The sequence below is a fragment of the Prunus dulcis genome, chromosome 6 (assembly GCF_902201215.1).
Source record: "Prunus dulcis chromosome 6, ALMONDv2, whole genome shotgun sequence".
NCBI lineage: Eukaryota > Viridiplantae > Streptophyta > Magnoliopsida > Rosales > Rosaceae > Prunus > Prunus dulcis.
In genome coordinates this window covers 20023203-20047345 of record NC_047655.1, presented here as the reverse complement: position 1 = coordinate 20047345, position 24143 = coordinate 20023203, and the positions used below count along the sequence as shown (strand labels likewise).

The 24143-nt window shown below is 38.2% G+C and overlaps 1 protein-coding gene and 1 pseudogene across 1 annotated transcript; both read left to right on the top strand.

Moving 5' to 3' along the window:
• The first annotated feature begins 9859 nt into the window (after positions 1-9859).
• LOC117630895 (probable mannitol dehydrogenase) lies at positions 9860-11890 on the top strand. Its single transcript, XM_034363741.1, has 5 exons — positions 9860-10216; positions 10428-10541; positions 10854-11367; positions 11450-11603; positions 11688-11890. Exons 1-5 carry the CDS (start codon positions 10119-10121, stop codon positions 11888-11890), a joined length of 1083 nt encoding a protein of 360 aa, XP_034219632.1. The 5' UTR covers positions 9860-10118.
• Positions 11891-17733: 5843 nt separating this feature from the next.
• LOC117630429 lies at positions 17734-20349 on the top strand (annotated as a pseudogene).
• Positions 20350-24143: the final 3794 nt, after the last annotated feature.

Below are 24143 nucleotides of genomic sequence, written 5' to 3'. Positions count from 1 at the left end.
TAAGAAATAGTTAAGCTCACCTACAAGACTCATTTCAAATTCACTAGTCATGACATGAATAAAATCTTGAACATGCAAGTCAGAGGTAGAACCAATCACAATATCATCAACATACACTTGAGCAATCAAGACATCTTTTCTGAACCTTTTTACAAACAAAGTTTTGTCAACTGACCCTCTAACATAGCATTTCTTAGAAGATGAGCAGATAACCTCTCATACCATGCTCTAGGAGCTTGTTTCAAACCATAGAGTGCCTTTTTTAACCGAAACACATCATTTGGATGATGTGGATCTTCAAAACTCTTTGGTTGCTCAACATAGACCTCTTCATTTAAAATACCATTCAAAAAAGCAGTTTTGACATCCATTTGATAAAGTTTGAATTTTAAGTGACAAGCAATAGCAAGAAGTAATCTAACTGATTCTAATCTTGCAACAGGGGCAAAAGTTTCATCAAAATCAATGCCTTCCATTTGAGTGTAACCTTGAGCAACTAATCTAGCTTTGTTTCTAACAACATTACCTTGCTCATCAGTTTTGTTCTTGAAAATCCACTTAGTACCTATAACATTTGTATTGGTAGGTCTGGGAACAAGGTACCAAACATCATTTCTAACAAACTGATTCAGCTCCTCTTGCATTGCAAGAAACCATTCACCATGGTTCAATACCTCTTTCACATTCTTAGGTTCTTCCTTTGAGACATAACACACATGACTAATTTCTTGAGCTAATTGTTTCCTAGTTCTCACTCCCTGATTAAGAGGACCAATAATGACACTCTCAGTTTGAGTGAGAGGGCTATGATCAGCATGAGAGCTGACAACTTGGACAGATGAGATGGAACTAGAGGTTGAAGGAGTTGACAAGTCAACTGGGATAGAATTTTCGAAAGTTGACAGGTCAACTACAAGATCCAGACCTGGAGATTCTTGCACGAGAGGAGGAGGAAAAAGACCATCCTCATCTAATGCCATCTCAATAGAGCCAGCAAAATCATCAATATTGACATTTATGGACTTAATGATGGTTCTGGTCCTACAGTTGTACACTCTATAGGCTCGGCTTGAAGTGGAATACCCTAGAAATATTCCCTTATCACACTTAGAATCAAACTTAGCAAGATGCTCCCTATCTCTCAGAACATAGCATGTGCTACCAAAGACTCTAAAATATGACACATTAGGCTTCTTTCCTTTCCAAATCTCATAGGGAGTTTGTTTGGTACCAGACCTCAAAAATACCCTGTTTGAGATATAACAAGCTGTACTTACAGCTTCAGCCCAAAAATGTTTAGCAAGATTTTTGCTATTGAGCATCACCCGAGCCATCTCAACAAGAATTCTATTCTTTCTCTCAACAACACCATTTTGTTGAGGTGTAATAGGTGCAGAGAACTCATGCTTAATTCCCATCTCTTCACAAAATTTCAGAAACTGAGAATTCTCAAACTCAAAACCATGATCTGTTCTAATTCTAACAAGAGGCAGATGACTAGTCATCTTCTTTTTTTGCAAAAGATGACAAACAGACTTAAACCTTAGAAAAGTTTCAGATTTCTCACGTAAGAATGAGACCCAAGTGAACTTAGAGAAATCATCAACCATGACAAAAATATATTTCTTTCCACCAAGGGACAAGGTTTGGATAGGACCAACAAGGTCCATGTGAACAAGTTCTAGGCTTACTTGTGTTTGAATGTGTTTGACCTTCTTATGTGACACTCTAGCTTGCTTGCCCAATTGACATCCTTCACAAATATGTTGATCAGATTTGTCAAGCTTTGGTAAACCACTCACTAACTCTTTCTTGGACAAATTATGCAAGTCTCAAAAGTTCACATGTCCAAGCCTTTGATGCCACAAGACACTTGTTTTATTCACAACATTATTGCCAACTACTTCTTTTGCATCATTGACACCATCAATGCAATAGCAATTGTCCCTAGACCTAGCCGTGCTCGCAATCTCATTGCCACCTTTTCCAATGATTTTGCACCCATGCTTGGAGAATCTAACTTCTATTACTCCATCATCACACAGATGACTCACACTAATGAGATTGGATGTAAGACCCTCAACACATCTAACATTCTTAAGCTCGGGTAATCCAGGGATACAAACAGTACCTTTTCCAACAACTTGAGACTTGTGACCTCCACCAAAAGTCACTGTGCCTCCATCAAAAGGGTTGAGAGATGAGAAGACACTCTTATCACCAGACATATGTTTGGAACAGCCACTATCAAAGTACCAAGAGTTGGTGTTTGATGCAACAAAAGCATTTAGCACAACAAGACATTTGGTATGACCTTTTGCAACCCAAGTAGACTTAGGCACAATATGTGAACTCATTTTAAGGGAGACAAGTTTGGCAATCTTAGTTACTTCATTTAGCAAATGATCAACCTGATCTTGCAAAGATCTGGGATTCCTTTTAGATTTTGAAGACAATTTTCTAGTCTTATCCTTTTTGTACATATGACAGACTGGTCGAATATGACCAGTCAACCCACACCTGTGACAAGTTGGAACAAACTTAGGTTTCTTGACTACCTGTTGAGCATCAAGAGTAGCAATGGTTGGAGTTTTTGACTTGACAAACCTAGTGGTAGAGCTAGATGAACTAGAATCAAAATGATTAAATCCAAGACCACCTTTGTCCCCATGAAGTTTTTCCATAGTCAACATTTTGTCAATTTTTGAGGCACCAATGGTCATAGATATAACCTTACTTTTTGCTTCATTCAATTCACCTAGGAGCTGTTTGTTTGAGTTCTGGAAACCAATGTTACTTTCCTTGAGCACATTAACTTGATTTTCAAGATTACTCCTAATTGACACAAGTGCAACAAATTCTTTTTCTAGAGACACAAATTTGTCACTCAACTCCTTTTTGGTTTCTTTTAAGATGATGATTTCATGTTGAAGTTCATGGTTATTGGCCTCAAGTTTGAGGCTCTCTTCTTTCAAAGACAATGTCTCTTTGAACAAACAATCATATTTTCTTCCTAATGACTCGTATGACAGGTCATTTGACTCAAAATCAGATTCATCAGACACTGGCTGCACAGAGGCAACAAAAGCAACATGTTGGTCATCATCATCAGAGGAAGATGAATCCTCTTGAGACACTTCACTTTCACTCTCACTCCAGCTAACTTTCATGGCCTTGTCCTTTCCTTTGGAGTATTTTTTCTAATTGTTTGCATAGTCGGCAGCATAGTTGATAGGACCCGATCCAAATTCCGCTTTGGAATTCGAGTCGGACCCTGTGCGTGTCCGACACTTGGCGAATGTCGGGCACAAAAGACCTATTTGCCATTCTAGTTACAAACTTAATTTCAATTTAGCATTGACTCCTACCGAAAATTCGGCAGAGTCTCCCCTGTAATTTGTTCAATCCCAAATTTACACCTGTCAAAACAAGCATGTATATTTACACCACCAGCTGTGAGTATACGTAAATACACAATTCACAGTCCAGTTCTCAATCTAGGGCAAATATCAGAGCAATTACTAAAAATTTACAGATAAAACTTCTCTAACGAGGGAAAGGCACGGAAGACGGAAAAATGGCCCGGTGGTGAATTTTCTGTGCACGTCTACAGCCTGAGGGCACAAAACATTTGAAAATGTGAGTGGACAAAAATAAAGGTTCAGAAAATAGCATAAGAATATACTAACCCCCACTGTAACAACAGTTATGTAAAATTGATTATTTAATCTGCATTTGAATCATACTAAAATCAAGGCATTCACATATTTCTATACGTATATGCAATCATATTCAAGATCAATAAAACTCGCATGAAAGCACTGTAATCAATTTAAAACTACCACCTAGGTGTACACCTTTAATTCCGTCAATTCCTGATATCCGTCAATTCCCCTGGCAGGTCTCGGTGACACAAAGTCAACCCGAGCCGCAAACTGGCAGGATTCAGGGGACCGTAGTCAGCCTGATCCGCAATCCTGGCTCTCACGGTCCGGGCGTCCCCAAAACTCGTGAGGCAAATGTCAAGTGCACTGACAAAACTGAAGGTAGACTGGATGCCCGTGGACATCGTCATATCCGAAGGCAACATATACTGAAAGCCACCTGTTTCTGTAACTGGGTACCCACGGTGGTTTAAGAAAATATAAAATTTCTGAGAAAATATATATTTCTGAAAATTCTGATAAATAACTGCATTTTTATTAAATCTGGAACTCTGCTGCCATTTTATCTGATGTAATCTCAATCTCTACTTTCCATATCTCTTTAGCACATTCAACTAAGCAGCATATAAATCAAGATATTTAAATTCAACAAATCATGCTAGGAAAATCATACTCAATAAAACTTATTCAAGATCAAATAATGAAATTCATTTGCATAAAATCATTTATAAAAGAAAAGTCCACTCACTCCTGGTCCGAGCTAGCTAGACCTCCTGAAGGTCCCTCCTGCGGGTCTGCCTGGCCCTGGGTGCCTGGTTAAACCACCATGAATATTTAATTAAATAAACTGCTCGGTATAAGTATTTAATTAAAAACCCTGACCCCCCGGCTCCTAGAAGTGCGTGCACTAACTTAAAGTCATTCTTATGCCCACTTAAGCATTTCAGATGTTTAGAACTATCTGAAAGGACCCGAGACTTCACTAAGCGATAAACTTCCATATTGGTCAATACGGACCTCGTGGCGTCCACGACCTCCAATTACCAATCTGAGAGTTCCTATAGGTTCCTCACATTTAAGTAACCATGTCCTGCAAGTCTGGTCTGAATCGGACGATCGGATTAACCACGATCGTGTAATCGCATAATTTTTAAACCCTAGCCCCAGGGTTCGCAATTTCGGAGTATCCGGGACTCCGATTCACAATCCGTCGAATCCTACACGATTCTGAAATTATCTAACATAACATATCTGAAATTGAGTACGATCCAACGGCTTAACAGTATTGAACCCGGAAATCGCACAATATGGAAAATCCGTTCGAGGCTCAAACAGTATCCAAATTGGGATCTGTGAATTCCTACGCGCTCGTGACAACCCAAAGATTGCAACAAGACACAGTGTCTCTGCACTACCTTCGTCCACGAGCCGCCGCATGCGTCGGCAGCGATGGGTGTCCAAAGCGATTACACCTCGTCGGAAAAACTCGAAACCACGGCTCCAAACTCCTATCCTAGGTATAACAATATATTTGGAACCACTTTTGTTCTTGGACCTACCCCAAAAAATGACCGGAAGTGGCCGATCACGGAGGCCAAAAATTGGCCAAAACTTCAAGTTCGAAAATCCAATAGCTACACTGAGAACTGATTAATTCCTACCTAACAGGCAGCTAGAATAGCTCGAGAGGTTCAAAATTCATACATGGCTAGACTGAAACGATTGCCGGAGGAGGGAGATTGGCGGCTATGAAGATCGGGCGACGTCGGCATCTTCTTCTCCAAATTCCGGCGAAACCGCGGCGGCTGGAGGAGGGAGCTGGTTGGGGTTGGAAGAGGACGTCGTCCCGGTCAATTTGGTATCGGCCCCGTCCACAGCCGTGGCCGGTGGCCGGAGTTGCGAAGGAGAGAAGGAGGAGGCGCGGAGAGAAGTCGCGGGGGAGAGAGAGAGAGAGAGAGATATCTGGTTTGTATAAAATCCCATTTCGAAATATTTAAGATTGTGCCACTGAGTTTATTTTGACCATAACTCTCTCGTTACAACTCCGATTCGGGCCCACTACGTGTCTATGAACTCATTTAACGGTGCTTTACGCAACGGTGTCTGTAGAATTGTCAAATTCCTTTCCGGTCAAAAAGTCAACTTTTTCTTAATAAAATATTCCAAGGGTAAAATTGTCTTTTCTCATAATAAATTACTCCTTAATTAGGAATTTTGGGTTTGGGTCATTACAATAGTGCCCAATGCCTCCACATGTGAAGCACTTGACTGATTTTCTGAAATATTTAGTGAAAGGTTTGACATCCTTGTTCCTCTCATTAGACCGATCAGTTGATGGTCTAAATTGTCTCTCACTACCAGAGCTGCCCTCTCTAGGAAACTTTCCTTTATCCCTAAGAATTCTCCTAACTTTTTTGACAAACAAAGCCATCTCATCCTCAAAACCTGAGGATTTTTCACCACCTTTCAGAGAGGAATCATTCACTCCTTGAAGTGCAACATGTTTTGATTTTTTAGTGTCATTCTCTTCCATATTCAACTCCATCTCATAGGTTTTCAATTTTCCAACGAGCTTGCCAAGCTTAATTTCATTTAAGTTTTGGACCTCCATGATTGCGGTTTTCTTTGCTCTAAACCTAGATGGTAGAACACGAAGGATTTTCTGAACAACAAGAAGCTCTTCAATAGGTTGACCGAGACTCATGGCTTCATTTGTGATCATCTCAACTCTCCCATAGAACTCAGAAATAGACTCAGTTTCAGACATCCTAAGTTCTTCAAATTGTGCAAGCACCATCTGAAGTTTTAGGGTTCTCACTTGGTCATCCCTTTCATGAACCACCCTTAGTTTATCCCAAGCCTGTTTCACATTTGGGATGTGTTGTATATGTGAAAATTGTGTGGTAGACAAGGTTGTAACTAAGGCATTTCTGGCCTTCTTGTTTGAATATGCAGCAAACACCTCAGCTTCAGTCCATTCTGACCTACGCTTGGGCACAACATTACTCTCAACAGTCTTGACAGGAGCAACCCACTCTTTTGTGAGATACTCACTTGCGTACTCATCAAGAGCATCAAGGAATATCTCAAATTTTTCTCTCCAAGTAGCGTAGTTGTTTCCATCAAAATAAGGAGGGGAGTTGCAAGATCCAGCAACTCGATCCTGTTCCATAGTGAGCACACCTAAACACCAAAACAAATCCTTGGATCTCTCTATTTGTATTAAGAGCTGACGCTCTGATACCAATTGAAAACGGTACTTAGGTGACGATGGGTAAACTTAAAAGATATTCAGCCAAAGAGGAATTCATTTGCCTTTACAGACAAAAATTCCCTTAGGTTAGAATCACATATGGCAGCAGAGAGAGAAAAAAGAATATGACAAAAAAGTTGGTTATCCAGCTGGAAATCCTACAGAGCAAGGATGACTAGTCATACAAGAAACAGATGACTAGTCATCATTTTATGAAAACAGTTTAATGCAATGTTATGCAATGCACAATTTACCTTTGCCAATTTGCTTGAACCTCCATAGGATAGTTGTTAGTTAAGAACACCTAAAGAAGCTATTCTCAATCTAAACTTGAGCTTGATAAATAACAATAGAAATCCTATTACAAAGTTGTCAAGGGAAGCCAAAAGAAAAACCCAAAATGCATACATTAACACATCCCCATTCCGATTCAACACACTGGCTTCACCATTAACATCATCATCATCATTCACTTATTGAAATCAAAATTGAGGATGCTCATCCTTCTGCTCCCCATATCCGTCAAATCAGCGAGTTCTTGATCGACAACGACTCCATAACACAATGTAGTGCCGTCGAGCTCGGACCCAATCGCCGAGCAAATCCTATGGATCTGAGTCCGTGCGAGGGCTCGTGCTGGTGCCTGCAATGCCTCGGTGAATCTGAAATCGCCATGGAATGGAAAAACCAAAATTGAGAGAGAGAGAGAGAGAGAGAGAGAGAGAGAGGTGAAAATTTTTGGGGAACTCTCACTTCCCATGCAGAGATCCAGTGGCTGCTTGTTGATGGTTTTGGGTGAGTGTGGCTTTGGGTTAAATAAAAAATTATTTTTATTATTTTTTTAATTTTTAATTAATTAAATAAACATATTTTTATTCAAGTCCCAATCCTAGTCCAGCATTATACCAAACGCTCGACAAGCCTTATTAAGTTTAGTCCAAGCCAAGTCAATCTGTGGCAGTATTTAAGCTTAGTCCATGCCAAGACAGTCCTGCGTAACAAACGACCCCTAAATATTATTATTATTATTTTTTGGTCAATTCTCCCCTAAAGTTATTTTTGTTGTCAATTCTCCCCTATAAAGCTTTTGTCCTCAGTTTACAGGCTAGTCACGAACCTAAACATTTTTTAGGCATATATAATAATTCTTGTGGGGGAAAGAGCATTTACTTTCATGATAAGTCAAGAGAAAAATAAGAGTAAATTTTGACTCTCCTCAAAACAAATAAGATTTTGACACTTACGAAATTCTAAAACAAAAAGAAAAGTTATAAGAATTTTAGAAGAATGTTGCTATTTCCACTTACCTGTCATATTTCCTTACCCATCTAATCTTAAAAAAACTTAAAGACAAGTTTATTCCTTTGTAAAGGTTTTTTTTTTTTTTTGTCAATTCTCCCTTATAAAGCTTTTGTCCTCAGTTTACAGGTTCGTCATGAACCTAAACATTTTTTAGGCATATATAATATTAATTCTTGGGGGGGAAAGAGCATTTACTTTCATGATAAGTCAAGAGAAAAATAAGAGTAAAGTTTGAATCTCCTCAAAGCAAATAAGATTTTGACACTTACGAAATTCTAAAACAAAAAAAAAAAAGTTATAAGAATTTTAGAAGAGTGTTGCTATTTCCACTTACCTGTCATATTTCCTTACCCATCTAATCTTAAAAAATTTAAAGACAAATTTATCCCTTTGTAAAATGACTTCTAAGGACTTAATCCAAAAACCTAAACTCGCGTAACCCACCTATTTTACCATTTGACAAAAAGAAAAAAAGAAAAAAAGAAGAAAGTGTAAGGCCTCGTTTAGGATTGCTTTTAATTGCCAAAAACCTACTTCGCTTTAAAGTTAAGCAGTTTAAGGTGTTTGGTAAAAATAAAATATTTCGATTATTTTTCAAGTAGTGGCCTTTTGACAGCAGCTTTTAAAAGTAAGCTCTTGGTTACTTTTCAAAGCTACTTTCAAAATAAGCAGAGATAAGTCTTTAATGAATTATTTTAATTCCCAAAATACCATCATAATTGTTTTTTAAGTGACACTACCTCCACCTCCACATGCAACTCCACCACCTCCACCACCACTACCACCAAACTCCACCACTACATGCTCCTCCTCCTCCACCACCTCCACCTCCACCTCCACCTACACCACCACGCCGCCACCGCTACCACCTTCACCTCTACAACCACCATCTCCACCACCATCACTACCACAACCACCGCCTCTAGCTTCATCACCACCCACAACCACTTCCACTATCATTGCCACATTCACCTTCATCTCTTTCACCACCACCTTCACTTCCACTACTGAACTTTTATCAAATAAAGTTATTTTAGGAAATAGAAAATGCTTGAATTAATAATTAAAGGTTTAAAAAATAAGAGATATTTAGTCATATACCCATTCTTTGCACTAATATTATAGATAAACCATACACCATTTAATTTCTATAAACAAACCCAAAAAATGATAGCTGGCACAATTTAATTTAATTTTAATTATTAAATTGCTTTGATGTCCCATTGAGTGTTGGGCTTTTTATGAAGTTTTGGAGTTGAGTTTGTTTTAAGAAATCAATGGTAGTTTTGTAATTTAAAAGAAGTTAAAAGCCTTTTTGTTATATTGTAAATGGGTTTTGGGTGTGTTATAAAGTCTATTTCATATATGGTTTTTTTTTATAAATAATTTGGGCTTCTATATTGGGTATAATAGTGAATCTAATTAAAGCATATTTTAGAAATAATGATAGGTGGAAAGATAGGATTGTGTTGTTTCAAATTGATATGATAAGTGAGAAAATACGATGGGTGAGAAAATAAAATGAAAATAAAAAGAGCAGCATTTATTTTAGAAAAAGAAATTAATAAATGGCAAAATTCCATTTATTTTTAGAACGAGCACCTCATTTTGAAGGAGTCAAGCTTTTTATAAAGAATACAAGAGATTTTAAAGGCACTGCGAAGACTACCGTGTACGTTTGCAAGAAAATTTTCTGGTCAGCAAAGAAAGATTCCCTCTCTGCCCTTTGCTCACCCGATGCGTCAGCTCAGCACCAAACCTGTTGCCACTTCATCTTTACATATACATGCATGAAGTCTCATAGTGCCACTTGTAAATTGCTACTTTCACAATCTGTCCCTCACACAAACTCTCACTCTGCTATCAGTCGATTTGTGTTTGAAGTTTGAAGAGAAAAAATGGTGAAATCTCAAGAGCATGAACACCCCAAGAAGGCATTTGGATGGGCTGCTAGAGACTCATCTGGTGTTCTCGCTCCCTTTAATTTCTCAAGAAGGTACATACATTATTAACTCTACTACTAGATCCGATTATTGTTTCTTTGATTTACATTTTCACTTCATCTTGGATTTGTCTGCTTTTTTTATGATTAAGTACACAAGTTTCTGGTTTCTTGTTTTCTTTTTTTATGATTTAGTTGGTAGTTCTTGCTTTCCAGGATCTCAGTTTTAGATTTGTTGTCTAAAATTGAACTGATTTGGTTGTAGAGAAACAGGAGAGAAAGATGTGGCATTCAAAGTGTTATACTGTGGTATATGCCATACTGATCTTCACATGGTTAAGAATGACTGGGGTTTTTCCACCTATCCTCTGGTTCCCGGGTATGTAGTCATATGCCATCCATTATACTAAACATATACAAACTTTTAACAAAAAATTACATTCATTTTCTATCAATTTTAACAATGTTATACTTAGAGAAATTCTTTTGGTCCGGCATCGGCCACCCACACAACCAAGCGAGGCCCATGGCCACTCTCGGGTGGGACAGGGAATGTTTGGTTGTGATAGAATGACATACTGGCAGATGCCGGGACTGAGATGATTTCTCCTTGAATTGGACTAATGCTATGAATTAAGTTCTTGATTAACTTAACTAATGAAATGCATGCACACTCAATTGGGCAATGTAGGCATGAGATTGTTGGTGTAGTGACAGAGGTAGGGAGCAAAGTAGAAAAATTCAAAGTTGGGGACAAGGTAGGAGTTGGGTGCGTGGTAGGATCCTGCCAATCTTGTGATAACTGTGCAAACAATCTTGAGAATTACTGCCCCAAATATATACTCACCTACGGTGCCAAGTACCATGACGGAACCATCACATATGGAGGTTACTCTGACTTCATGGTGGCCGATGAGCACTTCGTAATTCGTGTTCCGGACAACCTTCCTCTTGATGGTGCTGCCCCTCTTCTATGCGCAGGAATCACAACCTACAGCGCATTGAGATATTATGGTCTTGACAAACCCGGTATGCATGTGGGTGTGGTTGGTCTAGGTGGTCTTGGACATGTGGCAGTGAAGTTTGCCAAGGCTCTGGGGGTTAGGGTTACAGTAATAAGTACCTCCCCTAATAAGAAGAAGGAAGCTATTGAACATCTTCGTGCCGATTCGTTTTTAGTCAGCCGTGATCAAGATCAGATGCAGGTGATTACTTCAACAAGTAGCAATGATCATGAATTTAACTAGATTATGATCTAATTAATCTTTTGTCCTGCTAATTTGGTAGGCAGCCGTGGGCACAATGGATGGCATTATCGATACGGTTTCAGCAGTCCACCCACTCTTGCCTTTAATTGCTTTGTTGAAGTCTAATGGAAAGCTTGTTATGGTTGGTGCACCAGAGAAACCCCTTGAGCTTCCAGTTTTTCCTTTGCTAATGGGTAAGCCTATGACATAACTCACTTCTTTCATGGGGTTGCATTGGATGATGGTTTATTCAAGTACTTACTTTGGAAATGTTACAGGAAGAAAGATGGTTGCTGGTAGTAATATCGGAGGCATGAAGGAGACACAAGAGATGATTGATTTTGCAGCCAAGCACAACATAACAGCCCAAGTTGAGGTTATCCCAATTGATTATTTGAACACTGCCATGGAGCGCCTTGCCAAAACAGATGTCAAATACCGATTTGTCATCGACGTTGGGAACACATTGAAGTCTAGTTAACTTTTGCATCCCGGTCTACATCAATGGATGAACAGGCAATCAAGTCTCTACTTAAATTTTGCATCTCGGTCTAAATCAATGGATGAACTGGCAAACGAAATTGAGTTTGATTTTGTGGTCTCAATTTTTGTTGTGTTTTGTGTAAACTTTTCTTGGTACTATCAGCACAATATGATAGGATGGATCTTATTTAAAAGAATAAATGGAAAAGTTTGCTGATTTGGGATTGGGAATCAAGTTTCAGGTGAGGATTTGGTTTGGTTTGTTCCAATCAAGGATTCCAGTTCCACCAATTCAATAGTTTGAAAAACAATCACATATCAACCATGTTTGGAATGCTCAAATTCACATATGTGCGGCCTGCAATGGGAGATAATATATTGGTTATGCGCATCCGTAGATGTCTTTTGTGAGAGGATAATATTGATAACTGATCTCGTTTACAGATCTTGTTTACAATTTCAAATATTAATATAGGTTGAATTTTAAGCATTTTTTATATCTAATTTCTTTATGAGAATTGACTTTGCTCACTGTATGTTTGCAATGGTTGTGTTTATTGTTTTGCATCTTATTCTATTGTTTGCAAGAATCCTTTTTGGGGCTATGTTCTTTATCTCTCTATTGGAGTGTAAATAACAGTTTAACTAAAAATATCTCAAATTAGCCAATTTTTTCTACGAATATATAATTCTTACACAAATAACCTAAAATCTGAATGATTCCAATTATCAAATCAGAGATTTTGAAGAGCCAATTGTTTGTTGATCCACCTGAGGCACAAGTAACGAGGAGCATTGAAATTGGTACTTAGGTGACGATGGGTAAACTTAAAAGATATTCAACCAAGAACGCAACAAATTTCACACACTTTAGACTTTGACCAAATACTCTTATGACTAGTCAACTGTCATATATGAATTATATCAAATAATAACATACACAGAGCATACCAAGATATACCTGCAAGCCTAGAGAATTACTAGTGACAACCTAGGCACTCAGAAGGACCCGTCAATCTAGGCATCCCCTGTGCTAGCAACAACTATGGTGAAAGTGTGTGAAGACAACATAGTCAAGCAAACACCAAACAGCAAATAATGATGACTAGTCAACTACAAGGATACAAACCCAGAATTCATACGATGATTAGTCAACCACTAAGAACACAAACCCAGAATTCATATGATGACTAGTCAACCACAATTCATACAATGACTAGTCAGCCACCAAGAACACAAACCCAGAATTCATATGATGCCTAGTCAGCCACCAAGAACACAAACCCAGAATTCATATGATGACTAGTCAACCACCAAGAACACAAACCCAGAAAAATTACAGAGATGCAAACAGAAATTGTTCACCCAGAAACCCACAATTGGGAAAAATTGGGGGTCATCAACTGACCAGGCAATCCACTAAGTAGAAAAAAATTCTTACAAAGGAACACAAGCAAGCTCAAGAAAAACCTAGATTTATTTAGGAAGATGAGCTATACCTCCTTTGTGCAATCTTCTTCTCCAACTTAGCAAAGCTTGAAGCTCAGTTCTTCATGGCAATGGCAGCTCCTTCTCTAGCTTATTCATCCCATGGCACCAGCTTGCAAGCTCTAACTCAAACAGAAACCAAAATTTGGATTCAAATTAGAATGACCAATTTCTTCAAGAAACCATACTCTTGAAGAAATCAATCTTGAATCTGACCTAGATATAAATGAGATAGTGTTTTAAGTAGCTAGATGTAGATTAGTATTTCAAATGCAGTTTTTCAAAAAGAAATCAATCTCGAAAAACTCATAGATGAAAATATTGTTCTCTCTTGAGGAAGAAGAATGGAAAGATGGCAAGCCAACCTTTCCTAAAAATCCACACCAAAGAGACGGCTTCCCAAAGAGGAATTCCTTAGCCTTTATAGACAAAAATTCCCTTAGGTCAAAATCACATGTGGCAACAGAGAGAGAAAAGAGAATATGACAAAAAAGTTGGTTATCCAGCTGGAAAATGTTTGGACAAGACCAACAAGTTCAAAAGAACATGAAATTTTGTTGATCACCCAAGATTCAAAGCACTGTGAGAAAGATGATTGAATGACATGCATGCAATGACCACATTTAAAAATAATAAAACAAATGAATCCTAATAAAACAAAAGAACAAGGTGCAAATGCATGACAATGTATCTAGACTCCATGAAGCACACACAAACAAGAGAATGGTCTAGATACATAAAATAAAGAAACTAGTCACCAACATGAGGAAGAACATGGTCTTCCTTCTTGATCCAAACTTGCTTCACTTTTAAGACTTTATGAGGCAAAGAGATCACCTTAGGAATTTTGACAACTTTATAAAGAAGATCATTCACTTGAGTTTGAAGTGAGTCATCATTTACTTTCTTGAAATGAACAAAAGACTTTTTCTCAAAATTCCTAAGCTCAAAACACTTTGGTCTTATGTGTCCTAATGTGCCACAATGATGGCAAGTAAGAATGAACCTTTTTGGTTTTGGGAAACCAAATTTTGCAAGTGAAGAATGTTTATCCCTTTTACAAAGAACAGATTTTGCAAGCTCACATGTTTTAAGAGATGAAACATGGTTCTTAAAGCCATTTGCATTGGTTGCTCTAGACACATTCCTTAGAGCATTACACCTAGGTCGAATGTGACCTTTCACACCACAATGGTGACAAGTAGGAATGAATCTTTGAGTCCTAGTTGGCTCTAAAACATCAAACTTTGTATTTGACTCCTTGACAAATGTGGTCAAAGGAGGAGGAACACATAAACTAGAACAACCATAACCAAAACCGGTTTTGTCTCCATGAACCTTACCCATATTCAACATTTTATCTACTTTTTTAGCCCCTATGGTAAGCTTGATCACTGTGTCATTTGCCTCATTTATCTGAGTCAACCAGTTCTTGTTGGAGGCTTGGAAAATCAAGTTGTTTTCCTTGAGCACATTCACTTGGTTTGAAATGTCATTTTTAATGACAATCAATGAATCCCTTTCACTCTCCAAGGTCTTAACATTTTCACTCAATTCATTATTTGCTTCTTTAAAAGTGCAATTAAGAATTTCCAGGTTCTTTACCTTCCCTTCAAGTAAGAGATTTCTTTCCTTAAGCTTGGAAGTTTCAGTAAAAAGGACATCATACTTTTCACACATACCCAAGTATGACTGGTCATCCTATTCCTTGTATGACTGGTCATCATGATCCCTGTATGACTGGTCATCTTGCCTATCATCTCCAGACACAGATTCATTTCTTGAATCAGATTTTCCTTCCTTAACTACATGAACTCTAGCAAGGCTAGAGTTATGAACAGAACCAACAAGGGCAAAATTATTTGCCTCTTCATAAGATGAAGTGATATAGTTATTGGAATCATCACTATCATTATCACTCCATTGTGCACTAATTGACTCTTCTCTCCCATTAGACTCTGTCATGTGGTTATTTGCACATTCCACATCAATGTGACCAGCACCACCACATAGATAGCACTTTACAAGACCTTTCAAACTTTTGTCCTCCCTAAAGCCATAAGAGTCCAAAACATTCATCTCCTTAAAAACATTGTCTTGAGACACACATGTAGACGAACTAGGAAGATTCTGACAATTCCTAGTGACTTTGGTTTTATCTTTGACAACCCTTCTATAATTCTTAACAAACAAGGCAAGCTCATCATGAATGCAAGGAGCAATTTGATCCATTTTTATGTTTGCACACCTAATACCAACTAGCACCCAAAGGATCTCTCTATTTATGTTAAGAGCTGGTGCTCTGATACCAATTGAAATTGGTACTTAGGTGACGAGGGTAAATTTAAAAGATATTCAACCAAGAACGCAACAAATTTCACACACTCTGACTAGTCAACTGTCATATATGAATTATACCAAATAATAACATACACAGAGCATACCAAGATGTACCTGCAAGCCTAGAGAATTACTAGTGACAACCTAGGCACTCAGAAGGACCCGTCAATCTAGGCATCCCATGTGCTAGCAACAACTATGGTGAAAGTGTGTGAAGACAACATAATCAAGCAAACACCAAATAGCAAATAATGATGACTAGTCAACTACAAGGATACAAACCCAGAATTCATACGATGACTAGTCAACCATTAAGAACACAAACCAGAATTCATATGATGACTAGTCAACCACAATTCATACGATGACTAGTCAACCATCAAGAACACAAACCCAGAATTCATATGATGACTAGTCAACCACAATTCATACGACGACTAGTCAACCACCAAGAACACAAACCCATAATTCATATGATGACTAGTCAACCACCAAGAACACAAACCCAGAAAAATTACAGAGATGCAATCAGAAATTGTTCACCCAGAAACCCACCATTGGGAAAAACTGGGGGTCATCAACCGACCAGGTAATCCACTAAGTAGAAAAAGATTCTTACAAAGGAACACAAGCAAGCTCAAGAAAAACCTAGATCTATTTAGGAAGATGAGCTATACCTCATTTGTGCAATCTTCTTCTCCAACTTAGCAAAGCTTGAAGCTCAGTTCTTAATGGCAATGGCAGCTCCTTCTCCAGCTCATTCATCCCATGGCACCAGCTTACAAGCTCTAACTCAAACATAAACCAAAATTTGGAGTCAAATGAGAATAACCAATTTCTTCAAGAAACCATACTCTTGAAGAAATCAATCTTGAATCTGACCTAGATATAAATGAGAGAGTGTTTTAAGTAGCTAGATGTAGATTAGTATTTCAAATGCAGTTTTTCAAAACGAAATCAATTTGGAAAAACTCATAGATGAAAATATTGTTCCCTCTTGAGGAAGAAGAACGGAAAGATAGCAAGCCAACTTTTCCTAAAAATCCACACCAAAGAGACGGCTTCCCAAAGAGGAATTCCTTAGCCTTTACAGACAAAAATTCCCTTAGGTCAGAATCACATGTGGGAACAGAGAGAGAAAAGAGAATAGGACAAAAAAGTTGGTTATCCAGCTGGAAATCCTACAGAGCAAGGATGACTAGTCATACAAGAAACAGATGACTAGTCATCATTTTATGAAAACAGTATAATGCAATGTTATGCAATGCACAATTTACCTTTGCCAATTTGCTTGAACCTCCATAGGATAGTTGTTAGTTAAGAACACCTAAAGAAGCTATTCTCAATCTAAACTTGAGCTTGATAAATAACAATAGAAATCCTATTACAAAGATGTCAAGGGAAGCCAAAAGAAAAAAAATAAAATGCATACATTAACAAGCATACCTGAGGCAGTAGTAATGAGGAGCATATATTAACGGGGAGCATGGTTTGGCACCTTAAAATTAAGGAGGAACTCCTCTTTAGGATTAATGGAATTTTAACACTTACTAAATTTCAAAAGAAAAAAATTAAAGGAATTCAAAAGCTAAAAACAGCTAAAAGAATTTGACAAATGTGAGAACCCTATTTATTTTGAGGAGGAGTTCCTCCTTGAAATTGGTACTCAGGTGACAAGGGGTAAATTTAAATGCTATTCAGACAGATAGTAATATTCACACGCTTTAAAACTTAACCAAATATAATTATGACTAGTCAACAACTAGTCATGAATTTGCTGACGTCAACATTACGCCACTTGCTCAGGCAATAGCACAGGTTGAATTTACCTGTGGGCTTGCCCGGGTTAATGGGCCCCATACCTTGCCCGAGCTTGTCCTTACACGCTGGCGCTGTCATGCGGGCCTAAGCCCTCTCCTGTCCAGGCTTCCCCTTGCCGCTGGAAGTGCTCTAACGTGGTATTCTCTACTCACAATCATTCTGACATGGCTATCAACAACAGCTTTCTCTTTCATGGAAATTTCTGATAATTTCCTGTTGCCATTGTTGTTTTTCACCAAAAATGCGTCAGCTCAGCAGCATGCACCAAACCCTGCTGCCGCATCCTCTCTACACAGACAGCGCATAAACTCCCTCATACTGCCACTTGGGAATACTGCTGCTTCTCAAACTGTCACTCGGTCACTACATCCATTATATATACTGATTAACACTAACATATAGTCGGTGTGTGGTTTTGTTAATGTATGCATTTTGGGTTTTTCTTTTGGCTTCCCTTGACAACTTTGTAATAGGATTTCTATTGTTATTTATCAAGCTCAAGTTTAGATTGAGAATAGCTTCTCTAGGTGTTCTTAACTAACAACTATCATATGGAGATTCATGCAAATTGACAAAGGTAAATTATGCATTGCATTACACTGTTTTCATAAAATGATGACTAGTCATCTGTTTCTTGGATGACTAGTCATCCTTGCTCTCCAGCTTGATAACCAACTTTTTTGTCCTATTCCTTTTTCTCCCTCTGCTGCCACATGGGACTCTGACCTAAGGGAATATTTTGGGCTATATAGGCCTTGCTATTCCTCTTGGGTAAGCCGTTTCTTTTGTGTGGAATTGGAGGAAAGATTGGTTCTCCATCTTTCCGTTCTTCTTCCTCAAGAGAGAACAACATTTCATCTATGAGTTTTTCCATATTGATTTCTTTATGAAAAAACTGCATTTGAAATAATGATCTGCATCTAGCTTCATAAAAACATTCTCTCATTTATATCTAGGTCAGATTCACTACTGATTTCTTCAAGAGTATGGTTTCTTGAAGAAATTGGTTATTCTCCTTTGAATCCAAATTTTGGTTTCTGTTTGAGTTGAGCTTGCAAGCTGGTGCCATGGGATGAATGAGCTGAAGAAGGAGCTGCCATTGCCATGAAGAATTGGGCTTCAAGCTGTGCTAAGTTGGAGAAGAAGATTGCACAAAGGAGGTATTGCTCATCTTCCTAAATAGATCTAGGTTTTGCTTGAGCTTGCTTGTGTTCCTTTGTAAGAATATTTTTCTACTTAGTGGATTGCCTGGTCGGTTGATGACCCCCAGTTTTTCCCAATGGTGGGTTTCTAGGTGAACAATTTCTGATTGCATCTCTGTAATTTTTCTGGGTTTCTGTTCTTGGTGGTTGACTAGTCATCGTATGAATTTATGGGTTTGTGTTCTTGGTGGTTGACTAGTCATCGTATGAATTGTGGTTGACTAGTCATTGTATAAATTCTGGGTTTGTGTCCTTATAGTTGACTAGTCATCATTATCTATTGTTTGGAAGGTTATATTCTCCTTCAAATCTTGTTTCATTTTATTTACATTTTCATTTCAATCTTGGATATATTGGTTTTTTGTTTTTTATTTGGAATGGGAGATTACTACCTATCCCCTAGTTCCCGGGTACGTACACACTTTGCTACATATTCTGCACATGGTTATGCTAATCAACTTTGATATCTGATTATGCTAGCCATGTAATTAATCAAATGTTAACTCAATTTAAATGGGAAATCAGGCATGAGATTGTTGGAGTAGTGACAGAGGTAGGAAGTAGAGTGCAAAAATACGAAGTTGGAGACAAGGTAGGTGTTGGGTGCCTGGTGGGATCTTGCCAATCTTGTGATAAGTGTGCAAACAATCTTGAGAACTACTGCCCCAGACTTATACTCACCTATGGTGCCGAGTATCACGACGGAATTCCACCACGTATGGAGGTTACTCCGACATCATGGTGGCCGATGAGCACTTCGTGATTCGTATTCCGGATAACCTGCCTCTTGAGGGTGCTGCTCCTCTCCTTTGTGCCGGGATTACAACCTACAGCCCGTTGAGATATTATGGCCTCGACAAACCCGGCATGCATGTCGGTGTGGTTGGCCTTGGTGGTCTAGGCCATGTGGCAGTGAAATTTGCCAAGGCTATGGGGGTTAGGGTTACAGCGATTAGTACCTCCCCTAGTAAGAAGGAGGAAGCTATTAAACGTCTCAAAGCCGATTCGTTTTTGGTCAACCGCAAACAAGATCAGATGCTGGTATTGTCAAGTTGCATTAATGACTTTCATTTATGTATATAGGAGGATGATCTAATATTTTGTCACCTTAATTTTGTAGGCAGCCATGGGCACAATGGATGGTATAATCGACACAGTTTCCGCAGTTCACCCTATCTTGCCTTCGATTCGTTTGTTGAAGACTAACGGAAAACTTGTGGTGCTTGGTGCACCAGAGAAGCCCCATGAGCTTCCTGTTTTTCCTTTGCTAATGGGTAAGGCGCATATAAATGGCGTAACTCACTTCAAAGTTCAAACATTGGATTGGACAAAAGAAAGCTATAATTTTGATTGAGAGAATTTGATGAGTGTGTATTAACATTATTTTTCAATTATAGGAAGAAAGATGGTAGGTGGTAGCAACATTGGAGGTGTCAAGGAGACACAAGAGATGATTGATTTTGCAGCCAAGCACAACATAACAGCCGAGGTTGAGGTTATACCTATTGACTATGTGAGCACTGCTATGGAGCGCCTCGCGAAAGCGGACGTCAGATACCGATTTGTTATCGACGTTGGAAATACATTGAAGCCTCCTGCCTTTTAAGTTGTGCATCATGCAATCGAAATTAAAAGTTCGATTTTGTGGTCTTAACTGTTGTTTGTGGCTGTTGTGTAAACATATCAGACTGTCTGTCAGCACATGTGATAGAATGGATCTTAAATAAAATGGAATGGTGTGTGTATCTTGGAATCAAATTTTCGGGTGAGGTACGATTGATTTTTTGAAGAGATGATCGTTAAATGATGATTCATGATTTTTAAAAGGTGATTTATTAGATGAACAGATCTTATTAGGACTTTTCAATAATGAACATTCATTTTATCATTCAAAACTATTTATCATGGCAACAACATGATCGACGACGATTGACAACAAGAGCATATGTATTTTATGGTTTAGCATATGTATTTTATGGTTTACGCAGCTTCTAACACAAGAGAGAAGAAAATTGGAAGGAAACTCACATTTGCCTCGCCACAATGGTTTTGACGAGTAAAATTTGTCTTGTTAAAAAGAAAAAAAAAACCATTAAAATATGTCTTCTTAAATTTGGTGAGGAGTTTTTCTTCTGGTCTAATTAATCTCTTGACTTATCATCCTTAGCTCACCCAATGCGTCATGAAGCAGTTTACTTTGGACGAGTCATATCATAGGCATCATAAGGATCTTGACTGTCTTCAAACCAGGTTTTGGGCTTGACAGAGATGGGCTGACAGCTGGAAGACGAGGGGGACCCGTTGTCTTCATCATCATCCATCTGGGAGGCTTGTCGGAGCAACTGAGTGGCGATTTCTCGGAGTTCTGCCTTGGATTTTCCTTCGACTGAGAGGGAAGATCGGACAGATGCAGAGGGAGAGACCGGCAGAGGGACTTGTGCAACTGGAAGATCATTGTAAACATATTTGGCGATTCTGTCAACTTCAAATTTATCCCACCATTTGACTGAAAATTGGCGGGCAAAAATGCGAGCATCTTTAGTAACCCTGTAAGACCATTTTAGTATCCAGGGCACCTTGTATCGGGCAATAAATAATAACTGTTTGGGGAAAAATAAATCAACTGCGGAGAACTTGGCCTTCTGAGTGTAATGGTGAATGAGCTGGAGAACCGAAGCTGGTAGAATTTCTTCAACTGGACCATGTTTTTCCCACCAATGGAGAAACCAATATGGGAAAGGACTTTTGAACTTATTATCAAAATTGATGAACCAGGAATGACTAAAATCCTCAGACTGATGAAGGAAAATAGTATACCATGCATCAATATAATCTGCATAATTGTATTGCAACTGAGATTGAAGCAACTTAAGTTCATAAGGGCGACTGCTGAAGGCTTCTTGGCTTACAATCTGGTGAATGTACAATGAATGATAAAGGATAGTGCTGGGATTATCACGATCTTTTATGGGCTTGATTTCAACTGATTTGGTTTCAAGCAAAATATCTCTATAATACTTGAGGGACTTATAGGGATTAGAGGGCATATAATGAAAACCAGGAGGAAAATAATGCCTGGCGATTTCGACTGGGTTGGTATTAATATCATAAATGGGCTCAATGACAAATAAATGGGAGTTACTCTTAGGCAAATAGGGAGACGATTTTTTATGGACAACTGTAGGTGCAGAGGATCCAGTAGGGATGTCAACTGCAAAAGGGTCATAACTGGCAACTAGAGTGGACTGATAACTAGGACGGATTTGGCCAACTGTGGATCCTAAAGAGGAAAATCTGTTGGCAACTGATAGTGGGGTAGCAACTCTGATAGGGGGGCAACCAGGATAGGGAACTATCTGTTTGGGCAATTCAGGCTTGGCTGGACTCATGGATGGCGACTGAGATTGTTGCGACTAGGATGGTTTGGGCAACTGGCTTGACTTAGCAACTTCTTTGTTTTTGTCTTTTTTGGGAGCCATTGTGGTTCCTGCAGGAATTCTCGAGTAAGAAAATCAGGAACTGAATTCTCACTACCTCTCAAATATTCAATATCAAAATCAAATATGCTTAATATACTTTGCCATCGTGCAAAAATCTGTTTAGATGCAATGTTTTGAACATCTTTTTCTAAAACATGTTTTGCAGATAAACAATCAACTCTGATTAAAAACTTTTGATTTAGTAAATCATCTTGAAATTTACTGATGCATAATATAATAGCTAATATCTCTTTTTTAATAGTACTATAATTATATTGCGACTGGGTCCAGGTTCCAGAATGGAAACGAACGATTTGTTCTGGAGAATCTGGACTGACTCTCTGTTTGAGAATGCCACCATAACCAATGTCAGAGGCATCTGTTTCAACTATCTTGAAGGAATCAACTGAGGGAATACCAAGACAGGGAAGTGTCTTGACATGGGACTTAATCTGTTTGACAATTTCAGTGTGGAGCTCTGTCCACGGAGGAGGATTACTTTGCAATCTGTCAAATAAAGGCTTACATTGCTTTCGCAGATTTTGGTAGAAGTCAGAAACATAATTTAGAGATCCTAAAAACCTCTAGAGTTGACTTTTATCAAGAATCTGATTAGGGAACTTATCAGCAAACTGAATGACTCGATTGATTGGAGCAACTTGAGACTGGCAAATGTTAAAACCAAGAAATCGAATATTGGTTTGAAACAACTTGATCTTTTTGGCAGAAACAACTAGACCGTTCTGTTTGACTATATGAAGGAACTTATGCAAATGTTTCCAATGTTGTTCAACTGACTCAGAGAATATTAGAACATCATCAATATAAACAATCGAAAAATGGCTGTAAGGATTGAAGATATCATTCATAATATTCTGGAATTCACTAGGGGCATTTTTTAAACCAAACGGCATGACATTCCATTCATAATGACCGAAAGGAGTAACAAATGCAGTTTTATACCTATCTGACTCATTTATTTGGATTTGCCAGAAACCACTTTTCAAATCAAATTTTGAGAAGACAACTGCTTTACCTAATCGGTTAATAAGGTCTCTTTTATTAGGTATGGGATACCTAATCCATTCTAGGACCGAATTAAGAGGCTTATAGTTGATTACTAATCTAGGGACTCCTCTTTCTAGTTCAGCATTTTTCTGGACGTAAAAAGCAGGACATGACCAAGGGGACTTACTTTTGCGAATTATATTTTTCTGTAACAACTCATGAATTTCTTTCTTACAGACTTCCATTAATTCTTGACTCATCTGGATTGGCCTGGCTTTAGTGGGGATATTTTTTTCACTAAAGGTTTTGATATAGGGAAGACAGACGAGATGCTGTTTTCTATACCAAAAAGCAGTAGGCAAATCAGAACATATTTCTTCTTTTAATTTATTCTCAAAAGACTGGATTTTTAACTGAAAAGTTTTATCATTAAGTTGTTGTTCAACTCGTTTATATTTAATTTCTTCTTTAAGAAAATTCAACTGGTCTGATTTTCGAATAATCTGGACAGCTTTAAAAATCGATTGTTTTTGTAAAGTTTTTAAATTGTGCAACTCTGGTTTAGATAGGAAACTAAACTTGACCGTTACTCCTAAATGGGTAGAAATGAGACCATCATGTTCTACCTGAAAAGGATACAACAGAGCAAGGAAAGGTAATCCTAATATGACTTCATCAGTAATATTTTTAACTAAGACGAATGAGGTTTTAAAACAAACTTTGTTTTGACAAATATGGGCTTTTGGTATTTCAAAATTTAACTGGAGAGATTTCCCAGAAGCGGTGCTAAGGGATTCTCTGGACTTTTGGTAGTACTTAGTAGGGATGAGACCTTCCTGAATACAGTTAAGATCTGCACCAGAATCAAATAAGGCAACTGTGGTAAATTCAAAATCATGAACAAAAATCGTGA

What these genes read in the sequence shown, in the direction of transcription:
- LOC117630895 (XM_034363741.1), top strand. Translation starts at nt 10,119, where the DNA reads ATGGTGAAATCTCAAGAGCATGAACACCCCAAGAAGGCATTTGGATGG. An exon ending in CCCTTTAATTTCTCAAGAAG is followed by an intron (nt 10,217 to 10,427) that starts GTACATACATTA and finishes ATTTGGTTGTAG; the next exon opens with AGAAACAGGAGAGAAAGATG. An exon ending in GTGATCAAGATCAGATGCAG is followed by an intron (nt 11,368 to 11,449) that starts GTGATTACTTCA and finishes CTAATTTGGTAG; the next exon opens with GCAGCCGTGGGCACAATGGA.